Source organism: Macrotis lagotis, chromosome 8 (genome assembly GCF_037893015.1).
Source record: "Macrotis lagotis isolate mMagLag1 chromosome 8, bilby.v1.9.chrom.fasta, whole genome shotgun sequence".
Taxonomy (NCBI): Eukaryota; Metazoa; Chordata; class Mammalia; order Peramelemorphia; family Peramelidae; genus Macrotis; species Macrotis lagotis.
Window position 1 is genome coordinate 158,848,570 of NC_133665.1, and position 27,936 is coordinate 158,876,505.

Genomic DNA, 27,936 nt, shown 5'->3' on the forward strand with positions numbered 1-27,936 from the left:
AACTTGGACAGAGCCTTAAGGTTTATAAGTTCCTTTCCTCCGAACAACTCTGTGAAATGGAGAACTCTCATTATTAACTTACCTGTTTTATAGATTGAAAAACCCAAACTCCAAAAGAAGCGTCATGCCCAGAACCACATCATAATTAACAGTCAGGATTCAAATGTGGGTCCCTTGCCCCTTAAAACCAGTGTTCTTTCCCCTGAGGAAACACTACAAAAAGTACCATTCCCCACCTAGAAAAGATGGACACTCTGAACTGTGTAATTGCCATGGGGGAGTGAAGACTCAAATTCAGATTGTCACCAGGATGTGAAGCATTTCTCCGGAGTGGTAAATAATTCCATTTTACCATCCATCATCATTCCAAAGAAAGCTCCAAAGAAACAAGCAATTATTTATGCAAGTCTTGTGCTCCCTCTGCTGGTTCTGTAATTAACTAATAAGCACCATTGCCATAATTATGATGATGTCATTGATTATTTCTGTACAGACATGAAAATACCCTCACCAGCATGCTAAGTTCAAGCTGCAACATGAAATGGATTTGAATGAAGTCAAAAAGGGGTAACAGGATGAAATAAGAAAATGTTGACTCCAACTCATCAAAATTACCCAAAACTCAGAGCTATTTGGAGATACTCAGGATGCCTTAAGGGGAAAAAAGTCAATTGACAGTTTTTAATCTTTGAGCAACTTCCAGTGTTTTCAAAGGATTTTACACCTTCAGATTTAAAACCTATTATGATACCTGTTTAACAAGTGAAGCTTGCTTATAAATGAGAACTGACATTCTGCAAAACCTTAGCAAATCAGAGTTAAGCAGCCCTTCTTATTTCCTAACAAAACAGTCAGTATAATTTAAACATTTCTATTGCATTTTGAATTTTGCAAACTGTTTTCCATACAGTATTTTCTCTTCTTTGGTAACTAACTTATTTTAATGTAATAATTTTGTATTGTATATTCGCAATATATGTATATGATATATAATTATTTGTATAACATACAACATGTATTTGGCTCACTAAATTAATTGTAAATTGAAAAATATAAGAGCATTCATATATTCTAGGTGAGGAATGATGCTTTTTAGTCTTTTCCTCAGTGGGAAGAGCTATGGATTTGGAGGCAAAGAACCCCACATTACAATGTAGTCTTGAGCACGACACAGCTCTTAGATCCCTCAATCTAAAACAGATCTTTCAAGACAAATAAGCTAAAAATATCTTCATTACCCATTAGCATTATGGGAATTGTAGTCTAGCCATGTTTTGGTGTAAATACCATCAATTCTTGATGTTCTATGAGCATAGGATTCACTCCAATGGATAGCCATAGAAAATTTTTCATCTTGGATTGCTTATCTCAGTGTCAGCTAAGAAATTTCTTGATCCTTCTCTGCATCATTTAGTGAGAGCTAAGATAATATAAATTAATGTTAATATTAACTTTAACAAAATAGAATTTGAAAGGGAAGTCTTGATAAAAATGTTTTCTCACATGCAATGAATTTCAAAGCTAAACAGAAATGACTTCAGGGTTAGGCAAACAATGAACTTCAGTTCACAGGTGCAGTTGAAAGTATAACTAAAAGCATACTGGTAGTCACATTTTAACCCCATTGACCAGAAAATATTGGCCTATACTGTCAAAAAGAGGAATTTTATTTGAATATTTCATAAAATATATTAGATTTATATTAGGTCATGAACAATATTGTTGGATATGCAAAAAAGGCTCTGCATTCAGTTCAAGATTATGCATTTATTGTCAGTATAAAAAGCAATTCTTCTTTGGTTAGCTCATGGATGTGTTCTCTTGTGCGTATAAATTATTTTAAATGAATTTTCTTTTTTTTTTACAAAATTAAAGATTGTGATCAATTTTGGGGGGAAATCCAGTGTTTGTAAGAGAGTTATTTTCATTACAGCAGTCACATGGTGAAACTCAGTGAGTTAAGAAAGCACATATTTACAGACATTATTACACAGTTGCATTTTTTTATATTTGTAATCCGTATTTCCATACTATGTTCTAGCATCTTCTTAATATTATGTTCATTCTTGGAAGAGTACGTGAGAAAATAGAGACCTATTGGTCTCTATTATTGGGATTCTCTTTTTCTTCCATTTATTCATTTCCCAAATGTCAGTTTCTCATAGCCTTTTCTGTGTCATTTATCATTGTACAAATGTCAGATATAAGACAGGATAACATGGATGTTTGACAGCTGTCTAATAAATTATGCAGAAGAACAAGTTAAGGATAACCACAACTGACTTTTAAAAAATACGACTGCTATGTGACTTATTCAGGGATTTTTGCTGGAAAACATTCAGAATAACATACCTAAATGTTGTTTGAATGAATTAATGTGTAAGTGAATGAATGACAGATTAGGTAGCCTATGAGTAATAAATTAAAGATTAACCTTAAAATGAGTCAGGTCTACTGATTTTTGAAAGAGTTGGGTTCTAGTCTTCACAGAAATTCACAGAAATCTAATTAAGACGCAACAAATTCTTTCCCTCCTATTTGTTTTCCCTTCTTTAAAACTTTCCATGACTCCCAAGGGTTCCTAAGTAAAAATTAAGCTGTTGCTTTCCAAGTGTTTACTACTCTGGCTCCTGTCTACTAATAAATGTGATGTTTCAACTTGCTTTTCTTCAGGACCTCTGTGCACCAGCTCAGACAGTCCTACTATTTATTAAATGTTTTCAAGTAGAATGTAAATTCCAGAAGAGCAGGAAATGTTTTATTTTTTTATGCCTAGCCCCAAACGTACCGCCTGGTATTACATGGTAGGTGCTTTGTAGAATTGGATTGGATTTGTCAACTTTGGCTTTATGAATTCTCCACCAACTCTATTCCTCTGATACCTAGAATGGCCCCTTCTTATGCTCAACCTCTCAGAATCTTGGAAAGCCTTTTCAAATTTTAGTTGTTGACCTTAAATACTTAATAATTACTTAACTGGGGGTGGCTAGGTGGCGCAGTGGATAGAGCACCGGAGTACCTGAGTTCAAATCCGGCCTCAGACACTTAATAATTACCTAGCTGTGTGGCCTTGGGCAAGCCACTTAACCCCATTTGCCTTGCAAAAACCTAAAAAAAAAAATTACTTAACTGTATAACTTTGGGCAAGTCACTTAACCCCATTTCCTTGTGAAAACCGAAAGAAAAAAATACTTCTCAGTGTTAATAATGCTCCCTTCCTCCTCAAATGGTATTGTATTTGCAGCATATCTCTGATGTACCTCCCACTAGATTCCTAGGTTCAATCCTTCCTCTAATCCAATCTAGCTGATGGGCCTTGCACAAATCATTGCCCAGAGTTACTGAAATAGATCTGCATTGGCAAAGAGAATTTTCACACCAGGCATCCTTTTTGCCTAATAAATCACAAAACTAGACCTCCTTCCTCTCCCCTACAAAACAAAACAAAACAAAACAAAAAGACAAAAATATTCCAATTAGATATAATGTCCAGTACAGGGAGACTACTTTTGACTTTTTCCCCCCTCTTTGTATATTCAGTACCGAATATATTACCTTATGCCTTATTAGGTCATTGTTCAGTTTTGTCTGACTCTTTGTGACCCCATCTGGAGTTTTCTTGGCAAAGATATTAAAGTGGCTTGTCATTTCCTTCTCCAGTTTATTTCACAGAATAAGAAACTGAGGCAAACAAGGTTAAATAATTTGTCCAGGATCAAACAGGAAGTGTCTGAGGACAGATTTGAATTGAGGAAGATGTCTTCTTGACTCCAGGTCCAGTGCTATCCTTTATAGCTACCTTCCTATATCCATATAGGAAGTGTTTAATAAATATTTATTGAATTCAATTAGATTGAAATTACTTCTACATATATGACAGTAGATCAAAGGATGTGTAGTTATAATCAGATGCACTGTAGCCACTTTGGTTACAAGTTCAATGTTCTTGCCATCCCTAGCCAAAAGAAAAAAAAGGGTTAAAGTCAGTAGGTGAAGATTTCATTCCTGACCCCTAAGGCATTTATTTGGAATAGAAATGGGTTTGCATTAAGAAAATAACTCTTCTAAGGGTCAGCTGAAGGACCATCAAATAGTACCGACTCTCACAGTCAGTGAACTCACTCTCAGAGCCTAAACCTACTCTATTCCATATAAGCTGACAGAATTAATAATGTGGGGATCTCATTTTTGCCTCCAATATTAGAGTTTTTTGTCATTTCCTTTTCTGATTCTTGCCAGAATTATTTCATACAAAACCTCACAATTATTCCTAGTAAAATTCATTTTGCATTCGTTTTTCAACCTTTTCAGTTCTGTGTGTATGTGCGTATGTGCATGCGTGCATGCATGTGTGTGTGTGTATGTGAGAGAGAGAGAGAGAGAGAGAGAGAGAGAGAGTGAGAGAGAGAGAGATGCCTTAATATTTATTTTCTGGACTTATAACAAAATGCCCAACCAAATATAAAAGGCAGTGTGGTACAATAAGTAGATCACTGGCTTTATAGTCAGAAAAGAAATGAGTTTGAATCCCAATGTAAATCTTAGTCTTCTGGAAGACCTTTAACTTTCCTCAGCCCAGTTTTCTTCTAGTCTATCAGACAGGAAATAATATCTGTATATCCTATTTCAGAAAGTGTGAAGAAAGTGCTTTATAAATCTTAAAACACTATTAATCATGAACTATATTGTATGAATTTTAAATAGACTTCTTGCTATCATTTCATTGGTTATTCTAATTGACCCATGTCAATGCCAACCAAAGTGATAGCTTAAGAAAAAATAATGAGTGACATAAATGAACAGGTTGTTCTCGAGGGCAAAAATATCTTAACCAAAATTCGTCCTAGTTCCTGGCAACTCTATTGCCCTTTGAAACCGATTTTCCATTGGTATTTATTTCCCATTCATTTGCTCTCTTTGGTTACCCTGTTTGGCACATCATCCCACCATGACCAAAGTGACAAACCCTGGTCTCTGTTGGATTAATAAGTGTGTTCTTTGATCCATAACATGTGCTCCCCATAGACACTTAGAGTCAACATATCCCACATTTGTGGTCTTGGCAGTTCAGTGTTGTTAACCTGGCAGAGCGACGGTTTTACCCATTTGCATCAAAACTCCCCCCCCCCATCTCACATCCACATCCACTCCCAATAAAACAAATATTGACGATCCCAATCATTCATTAGTAGTAAAATTTTGAGAGCAATTATCTTTTATTACGCTTGCCCTGAAAGACACCATTAATTACTTCATTGCTTCTGGATTTCTGCCAGTTTCGGTCTTCTCAGAGTCTGCTACCAACCTGCCTAAAGAAGTATTTACAGCTCTGAAAAACATAGAACAAGTTTTCATCTAGCACCCAGTCGGCCACCATTGTCTCTGGATGCGAGGTGCCAAGAATTCCCCTTTCTTTATATTTGCTCCCAGCTTTGACTTGGCAGGTCAGGAACACCAGTGACGGTAGGTCCCCCAAGTATGTTTTAAGATTAAAGGGATGTGTGGAAATGTGCGACCTTGTAGATGTGTGCATGTGTTTGGGTGGCTGCTATTGCTTCATTCCAGAAAATGTAATACAAATTTGGAGAATTAGCATAGAAATAATTACATGTCAGGAGAATTGTGTCCTAATTTTCCTAAAGAGTTCAGTGCACTAGTTCAGACTGAGTTCTGGTTTGCTAAATTGAAAGTATAAAGATGTAGCACAAAGATAAAGGCCCTTCATGATTCTCGACAGTAAGCCTTTCATCTTTCGCTCATCGGTTTTGATGTGGGCCAGGTGGGGAGTGACCCAATCTCCAGGCTGTCTGATGACTTTCATCCTATTCATTCTTGCAGTTAGCCGAAAACATGCAATAGGTTTGAGCAGTTAAATCTTGCCAGAATCTGAACTAAAAAACAACATAGAACAAAATCTTCTCCTCCCATTTAGTTCAAATATCTTTTTGTCATGTTTGTGTGGATGGTCTCTCCTTATACACATTGTAGGGAGGTTGTATGGACAAATGGTGTGGTGGATGACAACTCAAAGACTTAAAGGATGATCTTGATTCCAGCTTTATTACTGTGACCTGTACCTGTGTGTCTATATAAATATGCCATTTTAGAATATAAATCTTTATCACTTAATCATAAGTTGAGTAAGTCCCTAATGGTATTTGGTAAGTAGTACCTGGTAAAGATGTATTGATATAGAGAAGGTATCATATGAGAGACTTTCTGTCTCCATCAGAAACAGAATTTTGTACCTGGGAATGGGGAATGAGGGGAAGTTTTATGGGAAAATATATATTCTTTGGAGGCTTTTTTTTAATAAAATGGAAGCAAGACTTTAAATTTTTGTTTGTCTTCTGAACCCTTTTGATAGTCTGGGGATGTCTAGGGATCTCTTAGAATGATTTTTAAATGTATATAATGAAGTATATAGGGTTGCCAAGGAAACCAATCATATTAAAATACAAAATCAAACCTTTTTAAAAAAGGAAAGAAAGAACCAATTTCAAAGATTGTTTCCATTTCACCTTTCTATGAACCTAAGATTCATTGAATAGTCTGCAGAAACATCTGGGCTTATTCTGTAGGTTGTGATCTAGGAACTGGGCTCCTCAAAACCATTTATCTAGGATGGTGGCTTTGGTTTCTTTTTTAACCAATTGTCTTTCCTACAAAAAAAAATGCCATCAAGAATCAGGAACTTTCTGACACACCAGGCCAACTGGTTCAGTGAGCAGAATCTCATTTTGGGCAGTCCTTATTATTCTTAAGGTAAATGTTCTTTTCTAGACCAAAGTTTTTTGCAGAAATTGATCTAGATGGCCTGTTATGATGAAATTATCCACTCTGGCCTCCTTTGATTAAATTACACATTCAATTATTTTTGTTTGAAACGAAAAGCTTGATTATGTTACCGAACATTGTGTAATTTAACGTGCTCCGTTGTATTTAACAACAAGGCCCTGAATGTAATTAATAATGTGGCAGCTTGTAGAAAGAGGCAAAATAATTATTTTTTCGATATACAAGCCCTCATCATAATTCTGAAATCAATATTCATCCACAGAGAATTTCTCCAACAGTGGATTATAGAATTCAGGGTGGCCTGCCCTCATTTCCTTATGAATGTAAAGCTGTTGAGACTTTGGTTAGGCAGGCAAGTTTTGGGATTTTTTTTTTAAGACAAATGTTTAACTATAACCACTGGGACCCAAATCATAGCTTCCAATGCCGAACTATGAATATTAATCAGTCACTAGGCCATGGAGTTGCTTGCTGAGTTTGACAGTTTAAAGGATCAGTTAGTTAATTAGAAGATGACATGGCACTTCAGGTCCCAAGGCTCTGTCCTGCCTTCTGTCTCCCCTTTTCATTTTCCTTTTTGACAAGTTAGATTACATCATTACTTGTAGTTTCACTTGTTAGCTGCACCATGAAATGAGAATATTTTAAGCTTTAATTATCCGTGGTTCTTTTCCCCTGTTCTGCTAAAACTTAGCTTAAAAATGAAATTCAAAAAGAAACGTCTAAGAGTCTGGGTTCAAAGGCCCATGAAAATCAGCTTGATGGTACCTACCATACTAAAAACTGCATTTCAGCTATAAAGAAAAGATTTTAATAGCACTGAAAACTGGGTTATTCATAGTCATGGTAATTGCTTCTAAATATGAAGGTGCCCTTTCTTGGCTTTTGTAAATCATGCGTGAATCTATTATCAGCTTTTCCATGGTCCTCCGCCTGGTGGATTCTGTGCATTGACTGGAAGGTTAGGCTTCACGAATGTCTGGCCTATAGATATCACTCTGGTTGGGATCACTCAGATACTTTTTACCAACTGGCTTGGATAGATTAGTAATGTCAGATAATAGAAATGAATTTTGACCTTCACAGAGGAGAGAAACCTCAAAAAACCCAATGTATCTATAGATATCACTATGGATAGTGGTCTTAGGATAGAGATAAGCATTCCATATCTCTCCTTTAGTTCCCAAATTCTTCTAGCCTTAGAGATAAAAGGGGCAGATTTGACAGGATAACCAGCAAAGACCATTGGTACAATCTTGAAGAGAAAGGAACTTTCTGAGGAGGTTTTCAGTCAGACACTGGATGAGTGCTTATCAAGTATTTTGCTAGTGATTCCTTTTGCCTTTGACTGTACCGGATGAGGTCCCTTTCTATGAAAAAAATTCTCTGATTCTGAAATTTGGTGATTTACAACTTAATAAGAAAAATCATTTCTAAATAAGTATTGATGTCAAATCAGGAATCAATCCTCTGGGACCTATTCTAGTGACTAAGAATCCACTACAAATTCAAATGTAGAGTCTGTTTCACAACGTGATAGGAAATTCTTTGTGATAATTCTCAGTTTTTCTTACCATTGCTCCAATTGGTCCATGGTGGGTTGCTATTACACCATGATGCTGCTAAACGTGAGTTGGTTATCTCTCTTTCATGTCAGTCAAGAAACAATGAGAGATGTTTCTTTGTTCATACACCTCCATGCTTCACCAAGGGAATATCTCTCATTGTACTTAACATTGGGTTGAATAGTCAGTAAAATATTGGGCATACTTTATTCAGTCTTTTTCAGTCATGTCTGATTCTTTGTAAGCCCATTTGGGGTTATTTTGGCAAAGATAGTGGAGTGATTTGCCTTTTCCTTCTCCAACTCATTTTACAGAAAAGGAAACTGAGGTTAACAGGGGTAAGTGATTTGTCCAAGGTCACAGAGCTATTTGAACTCAGAAAGATAAGCCTTCCTGACTCCAGGCTGAGCATGCTATCCATTGCATCATATAGCTGTCCTATTAGGCATATAGAGTTAAATTATTGTTATATTGCAACTGGCAATATTTTGACCTCGAGCATCTCTCATTTTCCTTTCCTTTTTAAAGTAATTTTAAATTATTATAGATATGCTTTGTTTTTACATCATTTGAATTTCCAAATCTCCCTCCTCTTCATCAACATGCTAGAAAGAACCCTTTGTAACTTTGAAAAAAGAATTTAAAAAACTGGTCAGCAAAATTAATCAGTGCATCAACTGGTTCTGTCCATGGTCCCCTTCCTTTGCAGAGAAGGGGGTAAAGTATATTTTCTTCTCTGTAGCCAAGTTTGCAAAAGTACACAGCATTCATAAGAACATAGATGTGGAGCTAAAAAGGACAAATTGGTTTGATCTTCTCTTCATTTTACACATAAGATAACTGAGACCAGAGGAAATTAAAGGACTTGCCCATACGTGTTTTGAAAGTTGGATTTGAACCCAGTTCATCTGACTGTAGAACCTGTCAACTTTCCACTGACACACTTTTCCCCCTTCCATTAACACTCTTGAAGTCATTACCCATATTACCCAGTTCTCTTTTCTTCATTCTGTATCATTTTATTGAAAGCCTTCTAGTTCTTCTCTGATTTCATCATTCTTCTGGCATAGTAATATTTTGTTACATTTATTTATTACACTACAATAGGCATATACTTTGTTTCTATTTCTTTAGTATCATAAAAATTGTACAAAATTGTCTTTTCATTTAAAATAGGAGCAATATTATTCAAGGAAATAATTATTTCAGAGATATATAGAAGTGTAAAGATAATAAAGTTAAAATATCCTATAAAAGACAAAATTAAGACCTAGAAAGAAAGTAATCACTTGCTCAAGCTCCCATAGCTCACCAATCACAAAGTCAAGAATATATTATACATATCTATTTATATATGCTATTATCTGATAGATTATAAGCTTTTTGAGAGAGGAGACTGTTTTTGCTTTCATCTTTGTATCATTACCACCTAGTATAGGGCCTTGTTGGTGCTAAACAAATGTTACTTGTTTACAGAGTCACAAGACCCTCACTCATGGACAGTGTACCATATTCCCTTTTATTTTGCAAGATTATTTTTTCTAACCAATAATCTTGAGATTTTTAGATGATAATAATTAATTTCAACAAATCAGGAAGACCTCGATTCAAGTCCCATCTCTGACATATGCTGGCAGTGTGACTTAAACTTTCAGTGTTTGGGGTGTCTCTATAAGATGATAAGTTGCAGAGCAGGTGCTGATTTTTATTTGTAGATGGGGTTTTCTCTTGTGGGAGTTCTAGAGATCAGTGAAATTGTAGGTTCAGTCCCTGCTTCCTGTTTATTTTAGTGATAGAAATGTTAAAAATTATTCATTTAATAGATATTTGGTGATGCAGTGGATAAAACACCGGCCCTGGAGATAACCTCAGACACTTAATAATTACCTAGCTGTGTGGCCTTGGGCAAGCCACTTAACCTCATTGCCTTGCAAAAAAAAATCCTAAAAAACACCATTTTATAAATATTTATTGATCACCTACTATATTCAAGGTACTGTGCCTTCTACTGTGGGGAATTATTAAATTTTAATTTAGTCTATTTCTATTTAGTTAATTATTTAATTTATTTTTAATTTAACAAATAAATAAATACTACTAACCATGTGAGCTCTTACATTTTTATGATACCTTACAGTTTATAAAATACTTCCTTACACATTTCATTTGATATGGTCAATCTTATGGTCCAAAAGAAAGGAGCCAGAGAAATGGATGGCAATATTGAAAATATGGGGAAAAAAGTAGAAACTGGTAGATCAGGTTGTCACATACTTGGAAATGACAACAAGTTAAAGGTGTTAACCTTGGAAAAGATCAGGGTCACCTTGTTGCCAGAGCATGGGGGAAGACAGTTAAAGGGGAAGATGCACATTCAGAGACAGTTAAAGGGGTGGATAAAGGTTGAGAGGGAACTGGAATGCAGCCACATACATTAGATGACTTTTCTTGATAAAATAGGAGTAGGAGGGGACAGGCAGGAGGTGATGCCAGCAGAAAAATGGGATTGATCTAGAACAGTAATTGTAAGGATTATAGTTAGAAGTCAATAAGACTTGAAGGTTCAGGGAAGAATAATAGAATTTAGAAAGCCTTGATTCCAGGTGGACCTGGTCAGTGCTGTTTCTTTACTTGATCTAGCACACTGCAGACTAGAAACCCTTAAGAAACAGATGCTGCTATTTATCTAGGCTTAGAGACTGGAAAGGGGAAAAGAAAAGACTCTTGAAAGTAATCTTCCAAAAACAGATACCAATGGGTGATTTTTATATAATACTTTTAAGCTTTCTAAAACATTTTGTTTATATCATCTCAATGGAAACTTAAAACAAATCTTTGGCATGGGTACTAGGGGTTTTGTTTCCCTGTTTTTGCTATAGAGAAAGCAGGGGAACACATAAATTAAGTAACTTGCGCATAGTCTCACAACTAGTAAAATGGCTTTAAACAATTCTCCAAATCGAGAGCACTTTCTTCTACATCATTGGCTTTGCCAAGTTTAATGTAAAAGATGGCAACTTTGTAGTGAAAATGGAGAAGGAAGGGAGGAAAGGAGGAGGGAGGGGAAAAAGGAAGGAAGGAAGGAAGGAAGGAAGGAAGGAAGGAAGGAAGGAAGGAAGGAAGGAAGGAAGGAAGGAAGGAAGGAAGGAAGGAAGGAAATTGTAAGTGTCTCTGAATGTGCATATTTGAACTCTTTTCATTTCTATTTAAATCATTCAGCAAATTGTGATTTTCCCCTTTCCTCTTTATCCACTTATAACCTCACATGCCAAAACACAATCTTGACACCCCTTTGGGCAGTTCACCTTCAAGATGTTGGGGTCTAGTAACTGAAATGTTTGGACACAATAAATGGATTTTACACCTTGGTGTCTTTCCAATATTGCTGTTTTACTTCAGCAAGCCCAATAATAATCTGATCTATCCTATGGGGGGACCATTCTAAATCATTTCAATTTCCCCTGTCCTGAGGCTATGGCCATAACCACCAGAATCCTGGGCTCACTGTAGTTTGTGATCTAGTGTTTTACTTGCCCATTTATATTAGAGTGAACTTTATTAGTTTGTGGACACGTGTCTATCAGTTTTGAAGATTAAATCCCCTGTCAGCCATCTTACAGTGCACTCAATCAAACATTTGTCTTTCCCAGAAAATGCTGAAAAAAATTAGCATCATCATTTGCAGAAATACTATTTTCTTCAAACCAATCATTGGTCATGGGGGGCTTTGGGGAGCAGGGTTTGCTTATGTGCACTCCAAAATGTTATTTTGTGTAGAAAGTAAATCCAGGGTGTGAGCTTGCTAAATAATTTCAGAATTTATAGTATTTGAACCTTAGAGGTATGAGTGAATTATAAAGCTTCATTTTGCAATGGATAGTGGTTTTCTTTTTCATAACTCTTCCTCTTCTTCCTTTAATCCTTTGCTTATTCTTTAAGAAATTTTAAAATACTGCACTAGCATCCTCTTATGGTTAAAGCAATTGATTCTCCTGTCCCTGCTCTTGGTCCATCGAAGTGGTTACTGTCTCAAAAGTATATTGCACAATGCCAAAAGAAGGTTAATTGAATATGGGGTGTAGGTTCCACAGATAGCAAGTTTTGGCTGGTTTAGGGTGATGACGGTTCAAATTTATTCCCTTCCATTCCTTTCATACTAGTACATGTCCCCACAACCTCACATTTGAGTTGCTCCAATAGCTGTCTCATTAGTCCTCCTAACTCCAGGGTCTCCTTTTCTAATCCATTCTACATTCCCCTGGCAAGGTATTTTTCCTTGAACTTTACTTTCTACACAGGATCAGATATATAATAAGGCCATCTAGTGGAGCTCTTTCATTTTCTAAACGAGGAGATTAAGCAGAAGGGAAATGAAATGATTTGCTCAAGGTCACATAGGAAGTAACCATCATAGGCAGAACTTTAATCAAGGTCCTCTGATTCGATGCCACTCCCTTTTTCATAAGGGATCATTCTGCTTCTCACACCAGAAATTTTCACCAGCTCCTTGTTTCTTACAATGTCTTTGAAGTTCATGGATTATTAGAGCTGGAGTCAGCTTTTTATTTATTTGCTTTTTTTATTGCATTTTCTTTTTTCAACCCTCAATACTTAATTTCTATTTCTCCCATCCCACCTAATTTAAAAAGAAAAAAAGCATAACTATATATATATATATATATATATGTATATATATATATATATATATATATATATATATATATATAGTATTGTAAGGCAAATTCTCGTGTTGCCCATTCTGAAAAATGCATGTTAACCCTTCATGTTGTAGAAAAGGAAACTGAGAGGGTAAATCAATTAATAAAACTGTTGAGAACTCAAATTAAAACCTACTTCCCGATTGGTGAGTCTTTGCCAAAGGTCACCTTGGCCTGAGCACCCACGGCCACAGTGCTCACCTTCCTTTCTGGTGAGCTAGTCTACCTTTACTTTTTGTTGTTGTTCTTGTTTTTTGTTGGGGGTTTTTTTTTGACAAAGCAATATGGTTAAGTGATTTACTCAAGGTCGCATAGCTAAGTAAGTTTTAAGTGTCTGAGGCCAGATTTGAACCCCAGTCCTCCTGATTCCAGGGCCAATGTTCTATCCACTGTGCCACCTAGCTGCCCCACTAGTCTACCTTGTTCTCAGGTGGGTACCTTCCTCGCTTCCCCTGTCTTCTTCTAACTCTGTTTCATGCTTTGTCTGCCCCTGCTCCTTGAGAATCGAGGCAGTCATAGTTTCAGCACCTTCCTTAACAGTATCTGGCACACAGTAAATGTTTAATGATCTGGTGTTTGACCATCTAGTGCTTTTTAGTTTGAAAAGTCCTTGAAATGTGGTATCTTATATGGTCTTTACAGTAACATTATGATATAACTTCTATTATTAACCATATTTCACAGATAGGGCCACTGGTACTAAGAGAGATTAATGACTTTCCAAGTCACACAGCAAGTGACTGAGGAAGGATTCGAACTCAGATCTTCCTTACACCATGCTAAAAAAGAAAGGAAAAAAAAATCCCTACTCTCAAAGAACTAGAATAGAAAAGCAATTATGAAAACTTTAGATAACTCTTCCATTGATCATTCCATATTACTCTGTCTTTCCAATGGAAACATTTCTGCTAAGTCCCTCCATATTTTGGTCTCACCCTCATTTTTCCACTCTCTGCTCCCTAATCTACCCTTCAATCTAGTCCAAGTATCCCACATCCACAGAATATGTTCACATCCATGTCTAGACTAGAAACATAAACAGAACTGAAATGCACTTTCTTTGTCTCTTTTCGTACTGATACCTACTCCTGCCTGCCTCAATACAGAACCAACTGTGTAACCCCTCTCCTCTAGGGCATGCCCCCAGCTTTTCAGGGTGAGGCACGATGATGTGGAAAATGTGTGGGGAGCCTGTTTCTCACACCCCCTCCTGAAATGAGCTCATAGGGAGAGACAAAGTTGGTGAATTTTATCCCTGTGTGAACAGAGGAAATAAACCTATGGGAAAAGAACAAGGCAAATGATTTAGTTACTCTCTCTCATCCTCACAGTCTTTTAATAACTCCCTGTTACCTGCCTGGCACTATCTAGCCCCCAATTTGCCTGCCCAGTTTGTATCTTCCATATTGCAGAGCATCATGGCAGAGAAGACAAAATACTGGATTTGGAATGAGGAAGCCTGAGTTCAAAATCTGATGTCAGTCCCTAACTGTACGACCTTGGCCAAGTCACTTAATATTTCAGTGTCTCAGTTTCCCCATCTGTAAAATGACAGGGTTGAACTCTGGCTCTTCCTGTCAAATCAAGCTCTAAATCTATGCTCTTGATAGATGGGTCAAATCAGTGGTCTCCCAAACAAGCGTGATGTATTTCAACCAACTTGCCTTTATTCACATCTGTCTGGAAAACGTCTTCACTGCCTATCAAAATCCTACCCATCCTTCGCGACTTAGCCACCATCTCCAAGAAGTCTTCTCAGATTACTGTGTTCAACCTACTATGTACTCTACCGCCTCTATATTCACAACACATCCTTAGCCATCAGTTCTTGTGATATTTCTTGGGTGGTGGTTTTAGCCAGTTATTTTAATCTGGTAGAGTTCATCTTCCATCTGCCTGTATTTTATATCGCCAAGTGGAAAGAGGGCAAATATGTCATGTCTTATACTTTCCTATGTGCACCACAGTTTATTCTGTGATCAAAAGTTTAGCCCAGTATCTTACAAAAAGCAGGCTTAGAGCTGGAAGCTAGCTTCCATTGGTATCATCTAACCCTATGGTTTGTGTCATGGCCCCTTTGACAATATCCAGTAGACCCTTTCTTAAGGTGATGTTTAAATTCATAAAACAAAACACATAGGATTACAAAGGAAACTATTTTTTTAAAGACAGTTATCCAAATATTTTTATAATAAGTCATGGACCACAGTTTTGGAACCCAAGACCTCTTCCAAACTGATCCAGCAATAAGGAGTTAAGTAGACTTTGAAATTTGAAATGTTTTCTCTGAAGGCAAGGGGCTACAACAAGATTGCTGGTATGATCTCTTTTATTTTCATTCACTGTTAGCAGGGCTCTGTTGCTACCACTTAGCACCTAGGTGACTGGGAAAATCATTTACCCTCTCTATGCCTCAACATCTTTGTGTATAAAATGAGAGAGAAGAGATTGATCTAACTAACTACCAAGGTTCCCTCTAGGATGTAAAGTCCTCTGAACCAGTTGAGTCATTCAAGATTTTAAAGGATACTCAATTCCTACATATCCTATTTTTTTCCTTCCCAGTATTCTCTGGTTCTCTTTTCCCCCTTTTTTTTAATTCTCAAATTCCTTCTCTTGTCACTCTTTAGTTTTGTCTGTTAGGCCAAGTCTACATAACTAATCACTAGAACTCGATATTCTTGATAGAACTGAAGACCCAAAGTTTCTGTGCCTGAAGCCCAAGAGTTTCTGTTTGTGGACTGAAAGACTAGAGCATTGTTCATTGCTCCTGGATCCATGTTGCATCAGTAATTTTTTAACAGACAGACGCATATTGATGTGAGGCTGATTGGATATTTTCCTAAATTAGCTAGACAGAATGGGTACAAAAGACCAAACCAAGGGAAGAACAATTCAGATTTTCATGACATTAATGTATTCTGTTTCCATTTAGCCTTTTGTCCCCTAATTGCCTAATCCAACAAATATTTATTATTGTGTAAAAAATAATATGTAGTCTTCTTAATGAGGTTCAGTGCTTCCTTGTGAACACTTCTAATAGTTGATAATCATAATCAGTGAATCGGTCACTCAATGACTACCGAATATCTACTAACCCCTCAGCACACCATTCTAGATGTTAGAAATAAATCTAGACCTAGAAATAGTCCCTGTCTTCTGAGGGGTGATACTTTGTCATGGAAGACAACATGAACATCTATAGTATCTATAGTATTCTATGCTTATAAGATAAAATAAATAAAAGGAAATTTCATGGGAGTGAGGATGACCCTAACTTCTTTGGGATTAGAAAAGGCTTCCCGTAGGAGATAGTGCTTGAGGTGACTTTTAAAGAAAACTTGGGATTCTAAAAGACAAAAATGAAAAGGGAGTCTGTTTCAGGCCTGGTGGACATCATGTGCTGAAGAGTTTTCCTGGCAGTCATAATAATTTTGAACTAATCTTCCTACATTTATCCACACCTGTTCAATCTCAGTACCAGAGAATGATTATTTAATAAATTCCCTTCAGGAAAGAGCGTGAGAGATTAAAACCATTTGAAAAATCACATTACCCCTAGACTATCCCCCAAGCCCAGAAGATCCTCCATCCTGTCTTCTATCTCCCAGAATCCCTATCTTTCTTTTAGGCTCATCTTATCTGCCATCTTCAAAAGGAAGGCTTTTCTGAGCCTTCTAGTGTTCCATCCCTCAATAAATAAAATATCTGTTTAAAAGTTGTATTCCTCCCCCCACCCAGGAGAGAATAAACTCTTTAAGGGTTGAAACCATTTTCCATGTTGTCTTTGAATTTCAGGGCCCAACACAGTGGCTAGTACATCGATACCATAAATGCTTCTTTGGATTGGATTGGAACGACTAGCTTATAGGTAGGATTGTAATAGAAAGAAGCTAATATAATTGTGCATTTAATTATTGGTCTCTACTAGTGTTTGCTATATTATATCATATCTCTTTTTCATGGTCTACTGAACAAAGTTTGAAAACTGATGATAAAACTGTGTCTTTGTGCTGTTTGAATGGCAGAGGCCACAAACTTTCCATCAGCCCTCCACTTATTTAATTTCCTTATGGGCTCTCATTTGTGCCTTCCCTCAAATTACTTCAGGTGGAAATCACCATTAATAATTCTACTCATCATTCAGAGTTTCTCTAGGCTCTTTTAGGTCTGAACTGGATTCTGGTGTACCCTATTATACAGAAACTGCTCAGATGAACACAACCCTCTGGTTTTTCAAAGGAAGATTTGGGTTCCTGAGCATCCATCTTGAGCTTGGAGAGCTATTCACTGGCTCAAAGTGACTATTACCTTTTTAAAGCCACTGGTCATTTTTTTGTGCTCTGACACCACTGAAGGCTTTTTTTTGTATTTACTGGGTTAATGTGGTTTTCTGCTGCAATCTACTCCCTCATCCTTCTTTGCTTATAGTCCCTTGTGTAGTCTTCAGGACCCAGTGACCATTACATAAATACTGTTAACTGACTGTAGAAAAGTCACCTTGTCAAAGATGTGTGTTATTAAAAACACTAAGTTATTGAAACATTATCCTCAATAAATTGCATCTGGGATCTTTGAAATGGGTAGGGAAAGTTTGTAAGATTCCTTGACCTTCTATCTCACCCCAGAAGCACTTTGATTACTATTATTATGGTTGTGGTTATTGTTATCATTATTATTATTACGAATAACAGTAATGTCCAATATAAAGCAGGTTTTCCAAGATAACACACACACACACACACACACACACACACACACACACACACAGAGATATTCAGAGTGATGGCCCCCCCTCTGCTTCCTGAACAGAAGCAAGGTATGAGTCTAGCTGAGATCTCCATGGGAATTGTGTCCTGTACTCTCGTGCCTTCTGAAATGTGCAATGTCGATTGAAGGAGATCTCTTCTCCGGAATTCCTCTGTACTCTTCTCATCTTTCCGATGTTGGCAAGGATTAATGGACCTAGTATTTTTCACCATCTCTAATATCTTATGAGCTCTTCACAGCAATCCACATAAGCAGAATGGAGGGATGTAATGAGTCGTGTGATAGAGTATGCAAAACAACAAAACTAATAAAGGACGCTATTTCCAAGATAAGCATAGTCAACAAAATCTACTTACTGGGAGCAGTGCATTCTCTTCTCAGTGAGTAAAAAAAAAAAAACCTGCAGCTAGGTGAGTCCCAAGCTAAGGGCAGGCAGTGGGACATGGTGAAAAAGGACTATTTGAGGAGAAATTAAGTTCAAATTTGATTTCTCATGTTGATTAGTGAGGAAGCTTTCCAAGATTACATTTTTATATCTCTAAAGTGGAAGGGGGAAATTAATAAGTTTCTCCTTCATAATATTATTCAAAAATGAAATTATATCAGAAAAGCCTTTAGAAAAACTTTGAATCTCTGTAAACTAGCTCTTATTTTTAGCATTTAAAAAATCATCCTTAGTTTTTAAACTTTGAAAGCACAAATCCTGAAGGTCCCTTCAGGTAAATGATCACCTCATCCCACATCAGTATGTCCATAAATCAGAGATTAGTGATTTTTTTGGTATGGGAGCTCCCTTCCTTGTTCCCGATTGCCAACATAGTTTCAAGAATTGCCCGAGGTTCAGAAACATTGCGACCTGTCTATAGTCACACAGACCATCTTGGAATCAGAATTTTAACTTGGATCTATCTTTCAAGTCCAAGTCCACAGCATCTCAACTTTCTGGGGTTTTTTATTTTGCTTTTTATTTTTTTCCTAAGCTCCATGAAAGCAGAGAGGGATTGTGTCTGTTTGATCATCCAGAGCATCACATACATTTGGAAACACTTTCCAATGATGACGGTATATACGATTACTTCCCAGGGAAAACAAATGTCGAACTCCTTGTTAAATACAATGTAAGCTTTTTTCAAGGCTAGCTGTTTTTCATTTTACTAGGGTGACTGTTATCTCAGAAATAGCTCTATCTATTACAAGTAACTCCCTGCCAGCCAGCAGTCCCCTTTTGCCCTTAACAGAAACACTTTGACTGGGGTGATTGAACCCTCTAATGTATTTCACTAAGTCATACCTCGTACTATCCCATGGTATACCTCACTTTACACATTAAATCTCTTGTGCTACTTGAAATTTTGTAAACTGATCATCTTCCAAATTCATTAGGAAAATAGAAAACATTAAAGAACAAGTCCAATCCAACAAGCATTTATTAATCAATCACTGAACATTCCATTGTACTAAATGGCTTTCTGGATAATGGAGACAAGGGAGATGTGCTTTGAAATGAAGGTAACATAAAACTAAAATTAAATTATATCAGTGAAATTGATTATGAATTTGAAGAAAAACAAGTATTATAGCATTTTTATATCATACATACACAGAAATTAATCAGCCCCTCCTCTCAAGGATCTTTATATTCTATCATAGAAAATAAATTATATACAATATATACAAAATACACACAAGGTTACTTTGGAGGTGGAGAGGTATCTTAAGAGATCAGAATATATCTCATATAGACAATTGTATTTATGCTGAGCTTTGAAAGAAATGAGGGTCTTTCTAGGTAAGGAGTTCTGGTACATGCCTTATAATCTCCAATATTCAAACTTGTGGATTCTAAGCTTTAAGAAAAGATACTTGGGTAGACACCCATTAATTAATTTATTGATTGATTTATTAATATGGTAGGTGACTTCCCAAGGAGGAACAAACCAGCCCAAGTTGGAAAAAAGAACAGGTTAAATTTTCCATAGCATTGGATTTGGACCTGTTGCATGTCCAGCCCAGGTGAGACAGAGATCTAGTCAATCAAGAGAAGGGGGGGGGGGAGAAAGAGAGAGGGAGGGAGGGAGGGAGGGAGAGAGAGAGAGAGAGAGAGAGACAGAGACAGAGACAGAGACAGAGACAGAGACAGAGACAGAGAGACAAAGACAGAGACAGACAGAGACAGAGAGAAGAAAAAGAAGAGATGGAGGGGGGAAATGGCAGGAGAGGGAGAAGAAGGGGGAGGTGGAAAGAGGAGAGAGATGAAAAATAACTGGAGAGGGGAAAAGAAGAGATGGAGAGAAGAGGGGAAGAAAGAGAGCAATGGGGGGGATAAGAGATAAAGGAAGAAAGGGGGAGGTGGAAAGAGGAGGTGAAAAAGGAAAGAGATGAGAAAGGAAGAAAAAGAGATGGAGGGAAAGAGGAGGGAAAAGGGAGCAAAAAAGGAAATGGAGAAAAGAGAGAAGATGAAAGACAGAGAGAGAGAGGTGGAAAAAATAGGAGTGGGGGTAGAAAGAAGAGAAAGAGGAGAGAGATAAGAAGGGGAGAAAAAGAGATGGGGAGAGAGCAGAGAGGAAGAACGAGGGAAGGGGAGAAAGGAAAAGAGGGAAGAAAAAGAAAGAGAACTTCCAAACTAGGGACTCAAAAGGTCAGGGGTGAGAGGGGAGCACATTCCAGTCATGACATGTGCAAAGGCCCAGAGATGAAAGATGGGGTTGTTGTATGTGACTATCAGAGTATCAGCAGGAGGAAGACCAGCTTCATTGAATGAACTCTAGAATGTAGCAGGGGCATTGTGTAGTAGAAGCCTAGAATGTAGACTGGAGCAGTTTTCATTAAGCTCCTACTATTTGCTAAACCTGGGAAATTGAAAAAAAGACCAAAAAACCAAGAGTTACTGTCCTCCAAGAGCTTCCATTAGGCAGATACTTAGGAAGAAACTACTGTGAAAATTTATAATTTGGAAGAAGCAGAGGAAAAAGGAAAGGAAAGGATGAATGATGAAAAAGTATAAAAATGGACAGAGGAGTATACTGCCTGAGTATTTTGCCCACTCCAGTAGAGGCACATGGTGGCAGTGTGCCTACTCATACCCAGAGCTTTGGCACTATGGGCAGAGAACAGGTGTCCAGTTTGTCCTGTCACAGTCCTTTCAAATGCCTGAATTTCTCTTCCTACCCATGCAGAATTGAGGGTGAAATGTATACTTCAGAAAAAGAATTCCAGAATTATAATGGGAGTTTGTTACTCAAGGCCTTTGACCTCATTTTCTGTATCAGTCAAACAGAATAGTCACACCTGCTAATTGAGAGTCCCAAAAGAATCTTATAGAGGCTCATTTAATAATTCCTATGCTATACTTTCGAGCTTGAAGGATGGAGGGGGAGTGATATTCTTATTCAGCATCCCTGAGGTCTCTATGAGAGAAATAACAGTCTTCTTCAAAGACAGTTAAACCTTTATTAGATGAATTAATTGGGAGAATTTTAAATACAAATCACCTTAGTTAAGAAAATAACCAGGTGAACTTCAAGTGGTAAGGTAAATTCTAAATAATCAGAGTTTCAGTAAAGCCCAGTAACCTTACTCAATAGGAACTGTATCCAGAGAAGATAGAGTGGACACATCCTCATAGACTCCTTGGACCCATGCACCAACATCTCTTGATTCGTTTGGATTGCATTATATTGGAACTTCCTATCTTCCTCAAACACAACACAGTGAAAGGTGAGATCAATGGTCACAATGAGCTTAGAGAGTCAGTTTTTTAAAAGGGGAAGAAGTATTTGGATGCTCATCAGTTCAAGTAGAGGATATTTAATACAAATTTATTGGGCCAATTAGCCTAATGAGATGAACCCTGAAGAATTCAGTCTCCATAAATCTGAAGGGGGGGAAAAAAATCACACACAGCCGACAGCTTCAATTATTTCCAGTTAGCTTGACAGATCTATAATAAATAACTTTTCATTCTTTTGAGATGGAAGCCTACTTAATAATCACTTTCCTTATACTCCTTTTCTCCATACTCTTTTTTTTCCTAAGGAAACTAAATAGTGCCAGAGCCCTTGGTTATTATGTACCTCTAACTATGGGAGAGAAATGCATTTCTCAATTAAGGAAATAATAATTTTATTTGCATGTAAAATGGTGTTTGTGCAGCTTTGTTTAAAAAAAAAACCTGTCATTTGTATTCTTCCCAAGAAGAGTTCATTTCCATAAAACCAGTTTATGTGACATAGTTATCTACAGCATTAAATACATTTTATATCATCAGACTTTTTTAACGATATATTTAAAAAATGTATTTCTATTTAGTTTAAACGTGCTAGGAATCATCCTAAGGGACTGTGTGAAAATGTAGTCGTTTATTTGTAATTGCCAGAAAATGGTTTACAAAATTGTTAGTGGCTTTTATTGCGGGCGCCCTGCTCCTGGAGCACTTGCTTGTTAATTAGAGAAATTTCAACTGTCATAGTCGGCAATTATAGCTTCTGTATCATTGTCTGTTATGAATAGTCAATGAGGGCTGATTAATATGCATGAGCAGCAGTATATAGGGTGTGCATTGGACCACAATCCAGAAGCCTTCCTACAGCGGCAGAGGGAGTGTTGTGGACTCAGAGAGAAGGAGGAGGGAAAGCAGGAAGCCTTAAGGAGAAAGAGGGAGCAGCTTCCCCCACTCTCAAAGCGATGCCAGCGTGAGCCGCTCGGCTGCCTCACCTGGCCATCCCTTCCAAAGGATCTCTTTTCCATGAATGCTAAGTAACCTGAGCTGCCTCTGTGGGAGCTGCTGAAGACAGAAGTGGCTTTCCTTGCCGATTCTCTCATCATGGGATGCAGCCTGTGCAGTCTGCAGAAGCAAGAAGAACAGTACAAATTACTGTATGAAGTTTGCCAGGTAACCAATGGGATTTTCCTGCCGAAAGGATACAGCTAGCATGGTGGGAATAGGATGTCTTCTGGAAGGGAAATTTGGGGGGGAAAAAGAAAAAGGAAAGAAAAGTATTTGCAGGAAGGGAAAGGCACAGCTCTAGCATCTTTGAATTTCATCCATATGTTGTCTGTTTATTCTCTTTTGTGATTAATCTTCCAGATGCACCAAGATGGTTCGTTTTGACTAGCCAAATATATGTTGACATGTAATTAAAGCAAGGTCCAGGCAGCCCCATCCCAAAGCCACTGGCCACAGACATTTCTCCCCATGTGCGTTAAGGACTATGTTTCGAGGAAGGGTCATAGCTTGGTCATGCACTCTTTGAACAAGTTGGAGGAGACGTGTCTGATGATTGATGCCTGGGAGGTTTTTGTCTCTGTTTACGAATAGTTTTTCGAGGGTTCTTTCAGGAGAGCATGGGGCATCTTCATTCTTTCGGCAACTTCTCTGGATGGGACATGTGGTTCAGATTTATGTTTCACACTTTCAAATGTCCCTGCTTCGAGCCTATCCAGAATAAGGACTTGGATGTCTTTGGGAATGTTCCCAGCTATTATTCCTTTAAGGAGGGAAAAATTGAAAACTGGAGGGGAAGAAAACAGTATGAGAAATAGGGTAGGAAAAAAAAGCTAACTTGGCTTGGAGTAGGGGGGGGGTATACTGTATTTAAAATATGCCACTTCTCAAATTCTGATGTCATTAATATAGGGTGAATTTTCTCAGAATATTAGGGGGGCTTGAATTTTCCTGACTCCTAAAAGTTTTTCTTCAGTAACTAAAAAAAGTTATTCTTTCATTGAAATATCTTTGGAACTAGGGGGAGGGAAGAAAAGAAATATGAGTATTAAGATGGCTAGTACAAGTAAAGGACAGGATGATTTTTCTTTTCTTTTAGTGATTGCTATTTTAGTATTTTACACTTTTAAAATCTAGAGCCCTCAAGTGGGGAACAACTTAGAATTTCCCTAACAGACTGGTTTGGCAGTTGCCATTTTTCTCTTTCCCAGCAGAGGGCGATTTTTGTCACCAAAAAAAAAAAACCTCAGGACAGTGTTAGGTAGGACCTTTGTGTATTTACTTGAATGCTATCACAAGCTCCCACTTTGGCAAATTTGACATATAGACTGTTATGTGTGGCAAGGTGCATAAAGATATTGGAAACCAAATTTAAGTTCATGGGGCTTGCCACCTTTCATTGTTTCATATCTGGACAGATTCCCTCTTGTACCTTTTGTTTTGTTGTGTTGTTTTCATTACAGTCGTATAGCCAAGGACCCCATTGTTAAATTAGTTCTCCTGAGCTTTTCATTGAGGTCATTTCTGAGGAGACCAGGTTCTTGTACTTAAACCATCTCCAAAAACTGGTTATAATTCAGACGCCAGTTGTGATTTTTGACGTCTGGGCTGTTCACATTCATTCTATTTTATCATCAGACACTGCCTGTCATAATAGTTAGCCCTTGTCCCTGCCAAGTTTCCATTCAGTCTAAACTGAAGGGCTCTTAATGAGTCGCACGTTCAAGAAGTGAAATGAGAACAAACAGAAGCCAGCCTTTTAGCCAGGTAATGGAAGGGTTTTCATTTGAGAAGTGAGCAGCAGAATATGGAAATCACCACCTGTTTTGTACAAAGCATTGCTTTTAGCTTCCTATTCTTATTTCCCCTCCTCCAGTCAGAGTAAATAACATTCCATGGTCATGGTAGAGGAGTGGATAATTATCTCAAGAGACCATAACTCTACTTCTACTAGATTGATTTTTCTCTGATCGGTTAATCTATCTAATTTGGCAAAATCTTATTTCCTAAATAAATGTCACTAGATTTTGTTTATTTCTTACTTTTTTTTACAAGATGATTTTATGTAGAAGTATTTTGAGCCAAAATACCACACAATGAATTTTGATAAATGACTCCCATCTGGTCTACACTTTGTCAGCAATTTGGGAAGCCATGCAGATGCACTTTCAGGAAAACGAAAGCTACTTTTCAAGCTACTTCTTAGGCTTGTAGTATCATCAATCATGGAGCTGGGGCTGCAAGGGACCTCAGATACCACTTAACACAACATTTTTATTTTACAAATGAGGAGACTGAGGCCCAGTTACATCCTTAAGGTCACATAGAGGTTAGAGGCAAGATTTGAACTTGGATCTTCACAGGTGCCAGTGGAATAAATCACCTCACTCTTTTCTTCATAGAACTTAGAATCTGGGAATCATCAGGATTTCCAAACATTGGTTGCCATTAATAACTCCACTTTCCCCATTATCCCTCAAAGCTTTATGACAGCTGAAAAATTGAGGCTTCCACAAACACCAGTTACAGAAGGCTCAATCATCTTGCTCAGTAAGTCTTTAGAATTGGAGCATGAACAAATCAAATATTTCCAGGCTCAGAGTTTATCTCTTCCTCATCTAGAGGTAATTCAAAGAGATGCTCTTCATTAGGGTCCTTGGCATGCTGCCTCTAGTTTCTTTGGGGGGCTGCTGTGAGCCTAATGACATGGAACAATGATTGGACCTCTTGTCACGCACACACCTTATTGTACCTTTAATCACATCATAAAAAAAGAAAAGCATATTAAGGGACCTAGTCATTAGCTTGTATTTCAAGTGCCATGAATAGCTTTGCTGCACTTTGGGTTCTAGTCAAGACCACTATAGATGATTGATCCTCTGCACTATCCAGTGATTTCTCCTCATTGTTTTTGGCACCAAATAGTAATTTAGTCTCTCAGTCATATCCCTTCTTTGTGCTTCTGCAGGAACTGCTACCTACAGGAGATTTCCTCTCTGGGAGTACACCCCAGATCAGTGTAGATCCAGGGTTTAGTTTCATTTCTTGTTGCTGACGTTTAAGTTGACAGTTGTTCTCTATCTTGGGGGATGTGCCCTAGAGTCCCCAGGTTATTTTCAAGACTCAGGAGCATCATTAAAGGAAGAACAGATGGAGAAAGGATGGAGCTGCTTGGAGGTTATCTGGGGTGCATCTTCTCGTATAAATTAATTGAAAAAGAAGATCAAATGGCTTAGGGGATTGGGAAAGGGATAGGCAGCCTTTTCAACACCTGGTCACCTTCACTGAACTAAGGTGGATAGGGACAAAAGCTCATCATTAAGGAACTACTCTTCAGTGGAAGATATGAAATGACTTGGTGGTCTTCAGCATTTCCCTTTGTACAAACAACTCCCATCTTGGGTGTTACTTCTTGATGACCCCTTTTGTAGGAAGGGGCAATAATGATGAGAGTCATTTAGCCCACATGGCATCCTCCCAAAATAAGATGGGAGACGCTCTTCTTTAAGTGCAAAACCATGTAGGAAGGGAGCTAACTCTGGGATACCCATTTCTTTGGTGTCCCCTACTGGAATAATCCTCTGCAATTATTTTTTAAAACTTGCCCTATCAAAATAAACAGACAGTAGAAGAGAGGAAGCAAGGAATGAAAAGATAGAGAAGTAGGAATATTGTTAGTTAAACTTTAGCTTTTATTCAAATCACAGATTAGATAAATATTGATCCAGAGTGCCAGCTAGAGAAAGGAAAGGTTTGACAAAAGTAAGCAATAATAATAGACATTAATATAATGCTTTAAGGTTTACAAAGTGTACTGTATACATTATCAATTAGAATGTGAGCTCCCTGAAGGCAGGACCAATGTTTGTACTTTTCTTGGTATTCCCAGTGTTTAGCACAAAGTCTGGGATGTAGTAAGTATTTGATAAATTCCTGTTGATTGATGCATTTCATTTGATGATGACAACAATCCTAATACAATGTTCCAAGTAGGATTATAACCCCTTTAAAGAGGAGGAAACTAAGTCTGAGAGGGGTTAAGTGAATTTCCCAGTATCAGAGAGCTAAGTCAGAATTCGAACACAGGTCTTCCACTTGCCAATGCCAATGTCAATGTTCATTATATGGTGCAGTATCATAGCTGGGACTAAGAGGGAAATCAGGATAGCAGCTATCAAAGGAGCACTACTCAAGTCTGCTGTAGGTCCCGATGGCAAGACTTTGTAAAAGAAATCTTGTTGCCAAAAGGTCCATTTAGCCTAAGCATGTATTCACTAACTGCTTTGTATAATATTATATTAGGCATTTCAATGGAGAAGTTACTTAAAGCACCCAGTTTTTTTGGCTCTGTGGTCATATTCCAAAGTCCACATCGCAGTACAGCCACAAAATCAGTATTGTGTGGTATGGCATAAATATAGTCAAGGACTGAAGGTTACTTATTTGCAGAATGAAAGTGGTTGGTATATTTTAATTGTTTTGGAGATCAGTGGTCCTCATCAATGGTCAGTGACAATGGTGTCCTGAAGAGTATGTATAACGGAGGATCATGAATTTGGGGCTGAAAGGAACCCTCGAGGTCATCTACCGTCACTCAACCCCTCCATTACAGAAATGACAAAACTTGATACTAGAGAGGCCACAATGACCAAGATCACACAGGCAAGAAATAGGAGACCCCAGGTTTCAACTTAGTTCTCTCAAGTTCAAATCCATATTGCTGCCTCTTAAAGCAATCTCATGAATAAAACACAAAGCCTTTTAAAAAATGTGATAAGAAGAAATATTATATAGGGCGATTTTGTGCTTCACCTCAGAGCTGTTTATAAGATTCCCTGAGAGTCGTGGCTAAGACAGATGAGTATTAATTTTTACATTTATGCATATCTCTTATTATCTGTGACCCTGGACACATCATTGAAATGCTTAGTCTCTGTTTCCTCATCTGTAAAATGAAAGAGTTGGACTCAATGGTATCTAAAGTCTCTTTGTACCATAAATCTGTGTTCTTAAAAATCTGCAATATTTTGTTATATACATTTGGCTAGACCATCAGGGAAATGGTAATTTTTTTCATGCTTTTAAAAAAACTCATACCCTTATAAATTGTCTATTTTTTGATTAAGTAGATATAATATTCAATTACGTAAGCATGATTTTGATGACTTTCCAAGAAATAAACAACTGTATTAATTAAGTTTATTAAAAAACATGTTTGTTCTGAGAACAAAAAAGGAATACTAAACATCAGTATTATAACTAATAAGAGTTAGTATCACATGTATAGTGTAAATGCTAGCTCTAGAAGAGATAAATGACAGAATTGAGTAAATTGATCTCCATAGCATTGTAGGACCTTTTA

The 27,936-nt window shown here is 37.4% G+C and overlaps 1 protein-coding gene across 4 annotated transcripts in view; it reads left to right on the forward strand.

The window, feature by feature from the left end:
* Nucleotides 1-27,936, forward strand: part of PDZRN3 (PDZ domain containing ring finger 3) — a 275,866-nt gene that overhangs the window by 181,324 nt on the left and 66,606 nt on the right. Inside the window, exon 1 of one of the 4 annotated variants that reach the window (XM_074198713.1) lies at nt 20,211-22,742. The exons of the other annotated variants lie outside the window; for them this stretch is intronic. Coding sequence (XP_074054814.1) covers nt 22,674-22,742 — 69 coding nt within the window. The 5' untranslated portion in view covers nt 20,211-22,673. Of the gene's footprint in view, nt 1-20,210; nt 22,743-27,936 lie in introns of those variants that run through there. 4 annotated transcript variants of the gene reach the window in all.